At 38.7% G+C, this 13,170-nt stretch overlaps 1 protein-coding gene across 1 annotated transcript; it reads left to right on the forward strand.

The window, feature by feature from the left end:
- Positions 1-83: 83 nt before the first annotated feature.
- On the forward strand, positions 84-8,385 carry LOC117294949 (U4/U6.U5 small nuclear ribonucleoprotein 27 kDa protein-like). The gene is made up of 9 exons (XM_033777505.1): positions 84-208; positions 1,310-1,354; positions 1,756-1,813; positions 2,965-2,988; positions 5,961-6,008; positions 6,661-6,719; positions 7,132-7,211; positions 7,537-7,601; positions 7,922-8,385. Exons 1-9 carry the CDS (start codon positions 172-174, stop codon positions 7,974-7,976), a joined length of 471 nt encoding a protein of 156 aa, XP_033633396.1. The 5' UTR covers positions 84-171; the 3' UTR covers positions 7,977-8,385.
- Positions 8,386-13,170: the final 4,785 nt, after the last annotated feature.

Genomic DNA, 13,170 nt, shown 5'->3' on the forward strand with positions numbered 1-13,170 from the left:
AAAAGTTTATGCACAAAACATTATTTACCGCGTGCGGACTATAAACAGCGCCCTCAATTGTCTATTTATTCTCGAGACAGTTCCTACGGTCAGCAATACTGTTTTGTTTTGGGGTACGAAACTAAGCAGAAAATCCTCGTTTATTAAATAAACTAATTTGAATTGTATATCATGGGTCGGAGTAGAAGCAGGTCACCAATGAGAAGAGGTCAGTTACTTGAAATTCTAAACAAGAATAACTTGACAAGACAAAAAGAACGATTTTCAAACTGGTTTGTTTTTGGCCAAGTCAAGAGTGTGTTTAATTCTCCTTAACCAGTCCCGATATGGCTAAAAAATATCGCTCTTGTTTGTAGTGTAGTACTAGACTACTACTGGATAACTTTCCGTATGGCGCCACCACTTTTTCACTCATTTTTACAAAAAGGAATATCTCATTGAGGTAAATTAGATACTATATTATTTCATATCGAGTGAAAAAGTGGTAGCGCCATACGGAAACGTTTCCGTTTTTGTTTATATAAAACTCCTTCTTCCCACGCACCATCCGGGACTGGAATAGCCTAGCAGTAGCAGTAGACCCAGCGGAGTACAAATCGCTTGACGCCTTTATTAAGCTTGCACTTAAAGGCTCATCCATCTAAGTAAAGTAGCTCTCCATATACAACAGTTTTTACTTGCACTTGTTTTCATAAATTATATCCGCACTCGACAGCATGTCCTAACTTATTTTTCTTGGACGCATGCGCAAACACGCAGTGCATTTATCCTCATATATGTGAGGGTGCACTTCACAGGAAGGAAGGAAGAAAGGAAAATAGCCACACAGATTACAAATGAAATAGTGGCGACCACTTATTATGCTTCAACAATACAATGTCAAGGATGGATGCACTGTAAGTGTAATGTAGCCCTACTTGTGTTTTGTGTGGTCCGAACCCGATGATGTTTATTTAGGTTAGGACTTTTTAGGTACTCCTTTGGTTATTTAAAATTTTTATCTTTGCAGACATTGGCCCAATTTCATACTCGTAGACGTATAGCTGCTCTTGATCATTTGATGAGGCTTGAGTATGCACAAAACTTTAAGCATTAACACAATTACACTTACCAGGATAAAGTTACTGGCTGGTATCCTGCTCATTTATGCTTAGCAGAAAATTGTCACGCAATATTCTTGCTCAAGCATTCAAGGCAGTTCTATGAAATTGGCCCCTGGTTTTTGTACTTGCTTAGTATTGGCTTGCATTATACATCTTGGTGAATATTACATAATCTTTTTCCTCTCTTTGGGGGCTTTCTGTTTCAGAGAGACGTCGATCACATTCCAGAGAAAGAGACAGGGAAAGGCGACGTAAGTAGAAAAAAACACCTTGAAACTATTTTTAGCAAACTGAACTAATTCTTGCAAGTTGAAACAAGTACATATTTGTATGCAGAATTTGAAAACATACTGAGTTGGTTCTCTGGGCATACCTTGGGTACTAACTACTTCTACTAAAATTATTTACCATAAATTCTTACGGTACAACATTTTCAGGATCAATTTTGGAAAAAAGGTGAGTTTTAGAGACAGTGATTCAAAACAATTTCAATCTGAGAAACATTTCACGTATTTAAGGGGAGGAATACAATAAAAAGGAGAATTAAAAGCAAACAGAAGCTAATGGATTGCCCAAAAGTGAACCAAATCGTTTATATAGTCAAGTAAACTCGATCAGGTCATAACCTTTGGGTTGTATTATCTATTAACAGAACAAAGACGAAAGAGTCGTTCGAGATCAAGGTCACCAAGACGGCGAAGGAGGTCAAGGTAAATTTACAAATTGTCATCAATCGGTGTTTACAATTCCTCAGAATTTTGACTTGTGTTGCCTCTATTTATTTATGTAGAACAAACTTTTGATCACTCCCCAGCAAGCATTTTGGGGGGTTTTAATCCTTAACAACTTCCTGTCTATATATAGTAAGGTTTGCTGTGACACCATGTTGTTATAATTTCTAAAAGAGTTGGGGTGGTTCTCCAGAGATGATCAGAGCATACTGAACAAAATGTCGAGTTGAAACTAACAGTTCTTTTCACAACCATCCCAACACATTCAGAGATTATCATTATGTGGTGTTACCCCAAACCTTACTATATCTTATTTCCACCATGCAAAGTTTAAAATCCTAATTTATCGGAACTCATTGGAGCTTATGGAGTAGTTGTTTCTTTTGAAGATATCGTTACCACAATTAACCCTGACTTGACAAAGGAAAACAACCAAGGTTCTCATAATAAGCAATTAGATATGTTCTCTTTTGAGAAAATATGATTTTCCCTGTTGTGACACTTTTGTCCCTGTTGTGACACTTTTATGCCTTAAGCAAGACTTAAAGCCATTATACACTTTCGGCACAGAAACAAAAAGTTCACAGATTTACAAATAACTTACAGGGTTTACAGAAGGTAATGGTGAAAGACTTCTCTTGAAATAATGTTCCATGAAATGCTTTACTTTTCGAGAAAACATTAAAAAAATTATCAATTCTTGTTGTCGAGAATTAGGGATTTATTTTAAACACATGTCATGACACGGCGAAAGGTGCGGAAACAAGGGTGGGTTCCCCTGTTATTTTTTCCCGACTCCGATGACCGATTGAGCCTAAATTTTCACAGGTTTTGTTATTTTTTCTATCAGTTGTGATACACGAAGTGTGGGCCTTTGGACAATACTGTTTACCGAAAGTGTCCAATGGCTTTAACTATCATTGCTTCATCCTTTGAATTGGACGTAAAGCTGTAGATCTCGTATGTTGTGTAATGCATGTAACAGACCCCAGTACACTTATTTGTTAGACGTGGGGTTTGCCCAAATGTGTCTTGCAGTGCGTCTTATCCTCATATAGAGTGAGTCTGCACTTTAAAGTGAGAGGAAGGACTAACACCTCTTTTTTTCCTGTTTCTAAATTCTTTTGCAGATCTCGGTCCCCAAGAAGAAGAAGGTGAGTGTCAACCTCAGGCCTGATACTTCACGGAGGCATCAAAGGCGATTGCCATGAAGCCCCCTGGTCATTGCCTTGGTGCCCTTGAATGCTTCAGTATGGTGCCTTTCAAAATACGAAGCATACAGGGTTGCAAACCTCATTCCCATGTGTTCAATCCTGCCGAGTCGTTTCTTCCTGGCATCCCTTGCTCAATCATAACCCTTTGAATTGTGTAATTTAGAGTTGCAATTATTATTGTACAGTTAAATTAGGCCTGTATGCGTATCCCTTACTGGCACCCAAGCATGGCAACCTCAAAGGTAGTATCCAGTAACTAATACAAAACTCATATAGAGAAGACAAGGAATCACCCCACTGTACTAGTCGAGCATGGCAGAGCCTTTTTAATTGTCACTATACTACAGTCGACTCCCGTTATTACGAGCTCGCATGTTACGAGGTTCCGGTTGATACGAGGTTATTTGCCGGTCCCGAACGGCCCCATGCGTGTTTCAATGCATTAAAATACTGATTATACGAGCACGGTAGTAGCGAGAACACGGTTATAACGAGGTAATTTGGGAGACCCATTACGAGCAAAACATTGTTTAAAACCCTTCTATAACGAGAACAATTCAAAAACCAACAAAGGAAATACCTGTACAGCTGGTAAAGTCGATATTTGTGGCTTTTAAGACATACAATAGAGGTGTTAAGTGGACGCTACCGCTAGCAACACTAATCCAAAATCGGGAGTCACGAGTCAGCAAGCAAGGTTGTTAATTCCAAACTCCGGACAATGGTGGGATTAGGAGGTTTGCATGGTTCAAACATTGAAGAAATCTTAAGAAAACATACTGATCCACTGAGTTTATAAGCGCATTATAAATTTTCAGAAGAAAAACTTACAATCAAAACTAGTTGCGTGATCAATATTATTGAATGCAAAAGCAAGATTTTACCTGGTATCTCACATTGTCAATGAACCATCTAACATGACACAGTGTTTACCAATGAAAATCAAGATTCTATTTTTTGTTGCTGCGACGAGTGTATTGCACATGCACACACATGCACAGAACATCTTCCCTGGTATCTCGCGTTAGCAATGAACCTTCTATTATTACACAAGTGGTTACCAATGAAAATCCAGCTTTTATTTTATTGACTGACAATTTTCACAGCGTGTGCAGTATGCATTGCAGCAGTAAGATTTCCCCTGGTGTCTCGCAGCAGCAATGAACCATCCAGCGTTAAACAGGTGGTTACCAATGAAAACCAAGACTCTATTTATTGCATTGGCAAAAAACTGCCGGCGACCAAAGTTTTGTAAGAGAAACTTCCCAAAACATGAACGCAAGTTATAATCTTACACTTTTTATCAATCTTGTAAAATGTAAATCGATTTTAAAATTGAATGTAAAACTAAACCAACTTAGTTAAAACAGTTTTATAATCCCCGCGTTATGCTTGTTTGTGCAGTACATCGCACATAATGTACTACTCTATGCACACAGTAGTATAGTCAATTGCAGCTCTGCCATGCATCTGTGTGTACACACGTGCGGCCATTATGTCATGTATATGTAAGTACATGTACACGTGTTGTGTGCATGCACAATGATGACGTATGTATCTATATTTAGCGCTGCGTTTAAGACGAGATTCGGATAATACGAGGAAAATGGGCCAGTCCGGCGGACCTCGTTATAACGGGAGTCGACTGTAGCACCTTATGGAGAAAAGACAAACAAAAACAGCCTCCTGGGATAGCCAGAGCCTTTTCAGTTTTCACTATATTAGCCAAGAACCCCCATGGAGAGAAGACAAGCCATCACCCCCGCTGGACTAGTCCCGGGGTAAATTTCACAGTAGTAAAATTTACTGCAAGAAAAATAGTCAGTATCACCATTGTGATTTGCATTGTGACATCAAACTTTACTTAGCAGCTACGATTGATTTGCAGTTTAGATCATCCTTGGCTCTTTTTGACATCGGCCCAGGCTTTTTCAATCTTTATTAACCTAGAACCCCCATGGAGAGAATTCAAGCAATCACCCCATACCACTGGTCTAGTCCAGACCTGTTCAGTTTTCTATATTAGTCATGTACCCCCAAAGAGGGAAGACGAGTCCAGGTCTTTTCAGTTTTCACTATATCAACCAAGAACCCCTATGAAGAGAAGACGAGCAATTACCCCACTGGACCAGACAGGGCTTGGCAGAGCCTACTTGTTTTTTATTAGAAAAGCCAAGAACCCCCACTGAGAGCAAACAAGGGATTTTGGGCCCCTTCACTAGACTTGTCTGAGCCTATTCTGTTATGTAGTCTGACCTTCTTCAATATTGATTTGGTGTCTATTCGTTACTCTTGTTTTCCTCCTAACCAACCAAATGTATACCAGAATCAATCAATACGGCCTCGAATTTCATAAATCTGTTCAACAGAAAATACTGCTTAGCAACTTTCTAATACTAAGCAACAAAAAAAAACAAGTTGGAAGCCAGTAGCAACAATGTAGATTTCATGAAATTTTGGGTGGTAACTTGTCTCAGTTAAACAATATTTTTTCTCTGCTTGGCAACTTGTGCTAAATTAAATTGGAAGTAGTTCATTCAAAGCCTGAGCTTTTGCCAGCCGAAGTTAGAAAACTATGGAAAGCCACAAATGCAAAGAAAAAACAGATTGCCTCATTTTGTAAGAATGTTACACAAATATTCATTGTTGGAAACAAAGCGACCAATCATGGGATGTCTTTTTTGTTAATTGAAAGTTTGCACAAATGTTGAATTTGGAGATAACAGTGTGGTTTGTTCATCAACAGTGGGGAGGTCTATTGAACAGTTTTAAAATCTGGAGGATCAAGTGGAATGACAAGCTGACTTGTCTCGCTGGCTAGTCCCTGGAAAGTGAAAACCTGCCTTGCTGATCCTGTCAAACGCCAAATAGTTGTTGTTTATGTTGTTGTTGTTTTTTTATACAAAATACAGGTCTCGTTCTAACAGCCCAAGAAGAGCCACAAGCCGCTCCAAATCACCGTATGTAAATTAAATTATTCACTGATTAAAACTATATGAAATGGTGAAGCCAAATTGTTTTGACATAAACAAGTGCAGGTGATCGTTCAGCCACTGGACAGCCTGCTTGCCCTGAACCTGCTTGTCCTTTCACACGAAGTGCAGTTTGTAAAATTTCACAACCATGCTAAAATAAGGCAAGGGACCCTTGCTAAGTAGCTGTTGTGTGAACAGGGCTGAATCAAACTTATGCTGTCAAGGATCCCCAAGATATGGAGGCCTTTCTGCTTGTATTTAAGGGGCCATTCAGAACAGTCAGTGTTTCCATTTATTTTTTTCTAAATCGCGGGTGGGGGATGTTTGTGCTTTTGTATTTCAATACCTTCCCTGATACCACTGTCTTTCTGTGACAGTGAGCGAAGGTTTCTACCTTCTGCCCAGGTAGTAGTTAATAAAGCAGGACAGTTCTTTTCAGAGTTGAATTGTCTCCCAATATCCGAAATCTACTCCCAGCAGTCAAACGAATAGTGAGTTCTCAAAGAACAACATTTACATATTTTACCTCAAACTGAATTATACATTGATACCTCACCATGCAATGCCTCAAAACCTACATACGTTCTTTTCTTTTTATATAAAAACTGAGTAAAATAGTGTGTTTTATTTCTTCAAGGGGAGGCAAACCGGGGTCCAGCAAAGCAGAGGCACCGAGGCCAGCTGTTGTCTTTGAAGGTAAGAACTCTCAGAATTAACTTGTTGAATCAATAGATCAATCCGTATAATCACACCGCATCGCTGTTGCTGGGATGCTGGCAGCGCAAGGTTTGTACACAAAGACATGAGAAAAAGTTGCCTTTTGTACTTCTTATGCAAAAATATGTAGATGTGGATTTTATGTATTGAGAACAGACTTATTTAATATTTACAACTAACAAATTGAAGACTGACAAAAAGCCTTTACACAAATTGAAAACCTGACCGTGCAGTTTCCGTGCAGTGTCACACCTTAAACTAACCCATTGTCATGAGTGTTAAGGTTGAATCAAAACGTATAAAGTAACTCAATATTACGTCCATGATTTAGTTTATTGTGTTCAAGACCATTTTAACAACTTAGTCATTTATTTTATTTGTTCTTTTCTAGAGTCTGAGCTTGAAGGCAAAACTGAGGAAGAAATTGAAATGATGAAAATAATGGGCTTTGCAAATTTCGACACAACAAAGGTAAGTGTGTACTTTCTACCCCCCCCCCACCCCCAAATAAAAAAAACCAAAGTAGTAAGGACATAGGCAAAATAAGCACATTTGGTCAGGAGGTTGTACCCTCAAGTTTACTATTTATTTATGGCTTCTTTCTATTTATCCACACCATGCAAAGCTTCAAACAATACTTATCTGTTTATCCGACCCTTGTTTTAGGGTCTCAATGACATGACATGACTCGAATCTTTTTCACTTCAACTTAATAACCATTGGTCCTTGCGCAAACTTTCTTCATGTTTTGAGTCCAAGCGTCATCTACAGTGCACCTTGTATTTTTTTGTTTCAGGGGAAGCATGTACCAGGCTCCAATAATGCATCTCACATTGCTATTCAACCCAAGAGAAAGTATAGGTGAGTTTACTTTAGGTTTTTAAACGTGGTGTCTTGAACAAGACATTAAAGTTGCTTCGTACAAGGTTGGAAAGGTAGTGCATTCTTTACCAGCCAGGCTCCTAGTGGATGATACCCATGCCTACATCCCCTGGATAACCCCTGTTTTAGCCCCAGGAGATGGCAAGGGGCCCCTGGTAGCAGTTGACCTGGGTCGATCAAAAATCTTTCCTCTCATTATGTCACTGTGAAGCCTTTGGTGATTTTTTTACAAGGAAAAAAAAACATTAAAATGTTTTCACTTTTGTTTTTCTTCTTTTTATTTTCACTTTATGTTGCAGGCAATACATGAACAGACGTGGCGGCTTCAACAGACCACTGGACTTCATTGCATAACACCTGCCTACTTATCACTGCACCATCTTGACCCCCATTTCACACTAGCTGAAGTTCCCCTTGAAATGCCTGGGGGATTCCTGGGGAAGTTGCTAACATTTGTAGTTAATGGATGGAGTGTTCTGCCCTTGTGCAACAGACTAAAACTCTGATATTGTCTCAGAGTGTGGGTTCAGGAGTCAATTTCAAGAAGCTGTGAGATTCATCCGAAGATGATTTAACCTGTCGCCATGGCAATTTGTATTGTGACGTCATTATTTTTAGAAGCTTGTATAAAGATTACTTTGTTGGCTAAGATAACTTCTTAGTGCTTTTTTAAAATCGAGTCAAGGCATTTATTTCCTTTAAAGGCACTGGACACCTTTGCTAATTGTCAAAGACCAGTCATCGCACTTGGTGTATCTCAACATATGCACAAATAACAAACCTGTGACAATTTGAACTCAATTGACAGTTGAAGTTGAGAGAGAATAATGGAAGTAAAAATGCTTGATTTCGAGACCTCAGCTGAGGTCTCAAAATCAATTTGAATAAAAGTGAGAAATTACATCTTTGTCAAAAACTATGTTATACTATCTATCAACAGCTATCCATTGCTCGTTACCAAGTAAGTTTGTATGCTAACAATTGTTTTGAGTAATTACCAATCGTGCCCAGTGCCTTTGACGTTATCTGATAAAGCACTATTTATATACAAACTCCATATTATTCAACTAAAGTCCAGTTATTTTTCAGGTCATTTTTTTATTTATTAATACTATCACCTCTAGTTATATGAATGGGGTGTCAAGGCAATTCATTTTGGGGTGTACTCATTTTCCATTAGGTGGAGTCGGCCAGGGAACGATTTCATCCAGCACTTTTGCATAGCAAAACATTTTGTCTTAACAAGTTTTGTGCACACTGAATGGTAATATTGAGTAGCAAATGATGATTTTTGAGTAGCAACTGATACATTTTGCATAGCATTTTGCTCTGCTATACGAGGGAAATCGTTCACTGATATGATATTCAGTCAAATTGCCTATAATTTGATTTTTTGACTGATGAAAACAATTTCCTCATTTGAATGTAAAGACACATTTGTTGCCGACATCCAATGTTGTCATATCTCAAATTTTGTTCTGAACAAGTCAGAAATTAACCAATAATTCCCCATACAAAAAAGTACAGACCCCAAATTCACACTGCAACTGTGGTTTTCACAATAGAACAATGTCAATCACATTAATACAATGGTCATTTACAGCACTTTATTATGAGGTTAGAAAAATTGTATTGTTTTTCACCACTCACATGAGGACTTATCTGTTCCAAAATGAGTACATCACAAAATCGTTATTGGCCTTGGATCCTTGGAAATAAGACTTAAAGTTTGCTCTTAAGATTCGATGGACTCTGGTTTCTTAGTGATTCAGTTTGTCTTTTGGTAATCAATAAATACACAATGAGGAAGGTTGAGACGGGTCCTGCCTCCTTATCATAATCAATCAAGTAAGAATTTGGCCTTCCCAAAATTTGTCCCTGTGAAACTTTCATTTCGAAAGGAAGTCGCGTTTTTTGTATAGTTTTTATTTTAGATACCGCTGAAAAGCCAAAAGGGAATAATATCCATGCAGGAAGATTAATGCGTTATTTAAATACACCATCTGAGAAGTGTTACTGGACATGGACCATGTTGAACCAATGAATATGGCAAGGTCGAACCGAGGACAGCATGGTCTATTGCCCAACCGTCTCAGATTCAAATTTTGGCCTTGATTAGTGTTTGTTCATTTTGGATGTAAGTTTAACTATTGGTTTACACAGTGTGGAAGGTTGGCCTGTGTTCATGCCTCCTAATCAGTCAGAATGTCTTACGTTTCTTATGTTAATAATTATTGATTCTTGCGTCTTTTTTTGCACGTCGGAAAAAAGTAATGGTCATTGTCCAAATACGTACGTGATCAATCTGCTGCCGTGTTTGTATTTCAAAACTTCATTTCTTTTGTGCAAGAGCATGCCATAAAGCAAGACCATTTTTTTGGTTCTCGCAAGAATAAACTAGTTTTTAATGCAATACCATCTTTTCTCTTTCAGTTTTTACCCTGGTGTCAGTTTTTATGCATCAGTGATATGCATAAAATGACAATCCTGTGAAATTTTGAGTTAGTTGGTCGTCGAACTAGCGAGAAAATAATGGAAGAAACAACACCCTTGTCACACGAAGTTGTGTGCTTTCTGATGCCTTGAATTCGAAACCTCAGCCGAGGTATCTTATTTAATTCAAATATTTAAGTGAGAAATTACCTCTTTCTCAAAAAACTACGTTACTTCAGAGGGAGCCGTTTCTCACACTATCAACAGCTCTCCATAGCTCGTTACCAATATTATGCTTACAACTATTTTGAGTAATTACCAATAACGTTCAGTGCTTTTAGGCGAGTCCACTCTGGGGCTGCTTCCCATGTTGTAAACATTTTATACATGGAAATACTATACTACGGTTTTTGAGCGATTGTTTTAATCATTTGTAGGTATAGATGATAATCAGTAGTTTACAATAAAACTAACACTTGAACAATTTCATTTCAAAGGAGGAGTTGTTGAGATATCGCTGATAATCTGGAGCGAATGTCCACACAGGAAGAATAGCCCCTAAGTTCCTTGCTCGCTATGGAATACACAGTCTGAGAAATGTTACGGACAGTTACGCTTCTCAGATTGAAACTTTTGGCCTTGGATCGTTTTGGGGTTAAGACTTCAATGTTTGCTCTAAAGGTTTGGTGAACACGTTCTGGTTTTGAGTAATCGATGAAATTCTGTGGACATCAGAAGGTTTTGTTCAACTCCTCTATACTTGGTGCAAGACGTTTCTCGTTTTCCTTTCAACACGCACAGCGTTATTAGCCCATGAACCCGCCCTTTGAGAATAAAGACCAAAGATTGTAGAGCGCCGTAGGCGCAAGATGCGGAACTCGGGCTGAAATGTGAAATCCTACTGGACGCCATTTCGGCAAGTAACTCTTTTGATACAACAATAGATTATAGTGCAGATTAGTGCAGACAATGACCATCGATGGAAAACAAAACATTCACTTGCTGAAATACCGCACATGCGTATTTCACGCTCCAGCAATAGATAAAGCAGCTCTATACTTAGATTGATTCTGGTAATCCATAAAACTCCTGCCAAACTACAGGGGTGGTTTTAAGTCAGGTTTGTGTTGTAGGCGGGCGCTATTGATTGGCCGCGCTGTACGTGAAAGGAAAACGAGAAACGTCTTAGCATGATTGTCACGTGGGATCCTTTTACCCTCCCTTTGTTCAAGCACGCATGATTGTCACGTGGGATCCTTTTATCAAATCTGTTCGCCTTCAGTTTGTTTGTTTGTTTGTTTTTCTGTCTGGCCTACTGTTCAATGTTGACCTCGCGTTCTCTGTCTGTCTGGCTTTTAAGGCAGATTAAAGGCAAATGATTCGATTTTTGAAACTGATCGATTGTTTTAATCCAAAGTAGATGTATACAATTAAACGTGCGGGAATTTCATTTCAAAGGGGGTCTTGTTTTGTTAGATATCGCCAAAAACCCGGACCTGTGATGTTTCCACAGGAAAAAATATAATCCCCAATAAGAATACGCAATATGAGAAGCGTTACTCTCAGGTTCAAATTTCGGGGCATACTAACTGGTATTTCTTTTCTTTGCATAGCCACATTTCGAAGTGAAATGCTTCACTACACTTTCTATAGCTGCATGGTGTATGCTCTAACGTAGCTCTGTGTCTGTGTGTGGGACTTTCAAGGTTTTTAAAAATCTACATCTAGACAAGGCGAGAAGACAATGAAGAAATTTCAGTTTTAGAAGTGGGAGGAAAACCCCCGAGAATTGTCCCACGAAGTCAAGTTATAGGTACTGAAACCCAATCCACATATAGTACCCCTTAGTCGGATTCAAACCGGGGTCCCCAGAGGAGGAATGCGAGGCAAGACACCACTGTGACAACCTGACTTCCTTTTGTTTTATCGTGACAGTTTTACAGGGTATTTTGTTGAGATTTGCCAAATAAGTATTTAGAAGTTACAACGCTAAATGATCTGTATTTGTTGTATTATGCGATAACGGTATACCATAACACTCGCCGATAGCAACTTTTTTTTTGCGTTGCTTCCGTAAAGGCTAAAAAGGCGAACATTATTGCATATGCAGTATTGTCCTCCGGATAGTATTGCATAGAGGACATATTTGCATGCGACACCGCTTGACTTCAGCGTTTCTTCATCTGTCTTTAGCTTCTTTAGGGAGCCACTTCGTGGCCCCCGGGCTGAATGCTTCTTGAAGATGTTTCCATCCGCACTATTATTTTGTTTTAAATTATTTCTCCCATTCCTGAAATTTTGCAAGGGGGTATTTTGGTACGTAGTTGAAGTCATGGTGGGAAGTATATAAAATCGAAACGAGAAATAAACGTTTCGAAATAATTATTCATTTTATGCAGATCTTTAGTGTAACGTCACAGTACCAAAGATTTGCAAAAGCGATTAATTGAAACGCTTACCTCACGTTCGATTTCATATACTTCCCCACCATGACTTCAACTACGTACCCAAAATACCCCATTGACAAATTTCGTAAAATCGAGAAAGAAAATACAACCACCGAAATGCTGTAAATAAACACTTCTCCAAGGTGCATCCATCCCCGGGGGCCACGAAGCGCAAAGTGGCTACTTAAAGAAAGACAGGTGAACAATATTATACGCTAAAGTCAATTAATGACAAGCGAATTGCCAAACTTATTCTCGTTTAAATTCCCCTCAAAGGGATTCCATCTACACAAACACTATTTCGATCAGTGACATTTACTTTATGGTGATTAAACATCAGAAAAGAGGTAAATATCTGTTTTGACATCATGTTGGCTAGCGGACCACTGTCGGAGAACGCGCGTTGTTACGGGTTTAGGATACCGATGACTTCACTTACAGAAAATTTCGGGAAAGGATGAACAAATATACAATAATACTGTGGATGGAAGCATCTCAATAAGATGCATCCATCCCCAGGTGCCATGAAGCTCAAAGTGGCTCCCTATAGAGGCTAAAGACATATGAACAAACACTCAAGTCAAAATTATTGGTTTGCTTACTCGTTATTGACAAGCGACTGAATAATGATCTCTCGTATAAAGACCCTGGACACTATTAGTAAGGTT

This window comes from Asterias rubens, chromosome 9 (assembly GCF_902459465.1).
Source record: "Asterias rubens chromosome 9, eAstRub1.3, whole genome shotgun sequence".
Taxonomy (NCBI): domain Eukaryota; kingdom Metazoa; phylum Echinodermata; class Asteroidea; order Forcipulatida; family Asteriidae; genus Asterias; species Asterias rubens.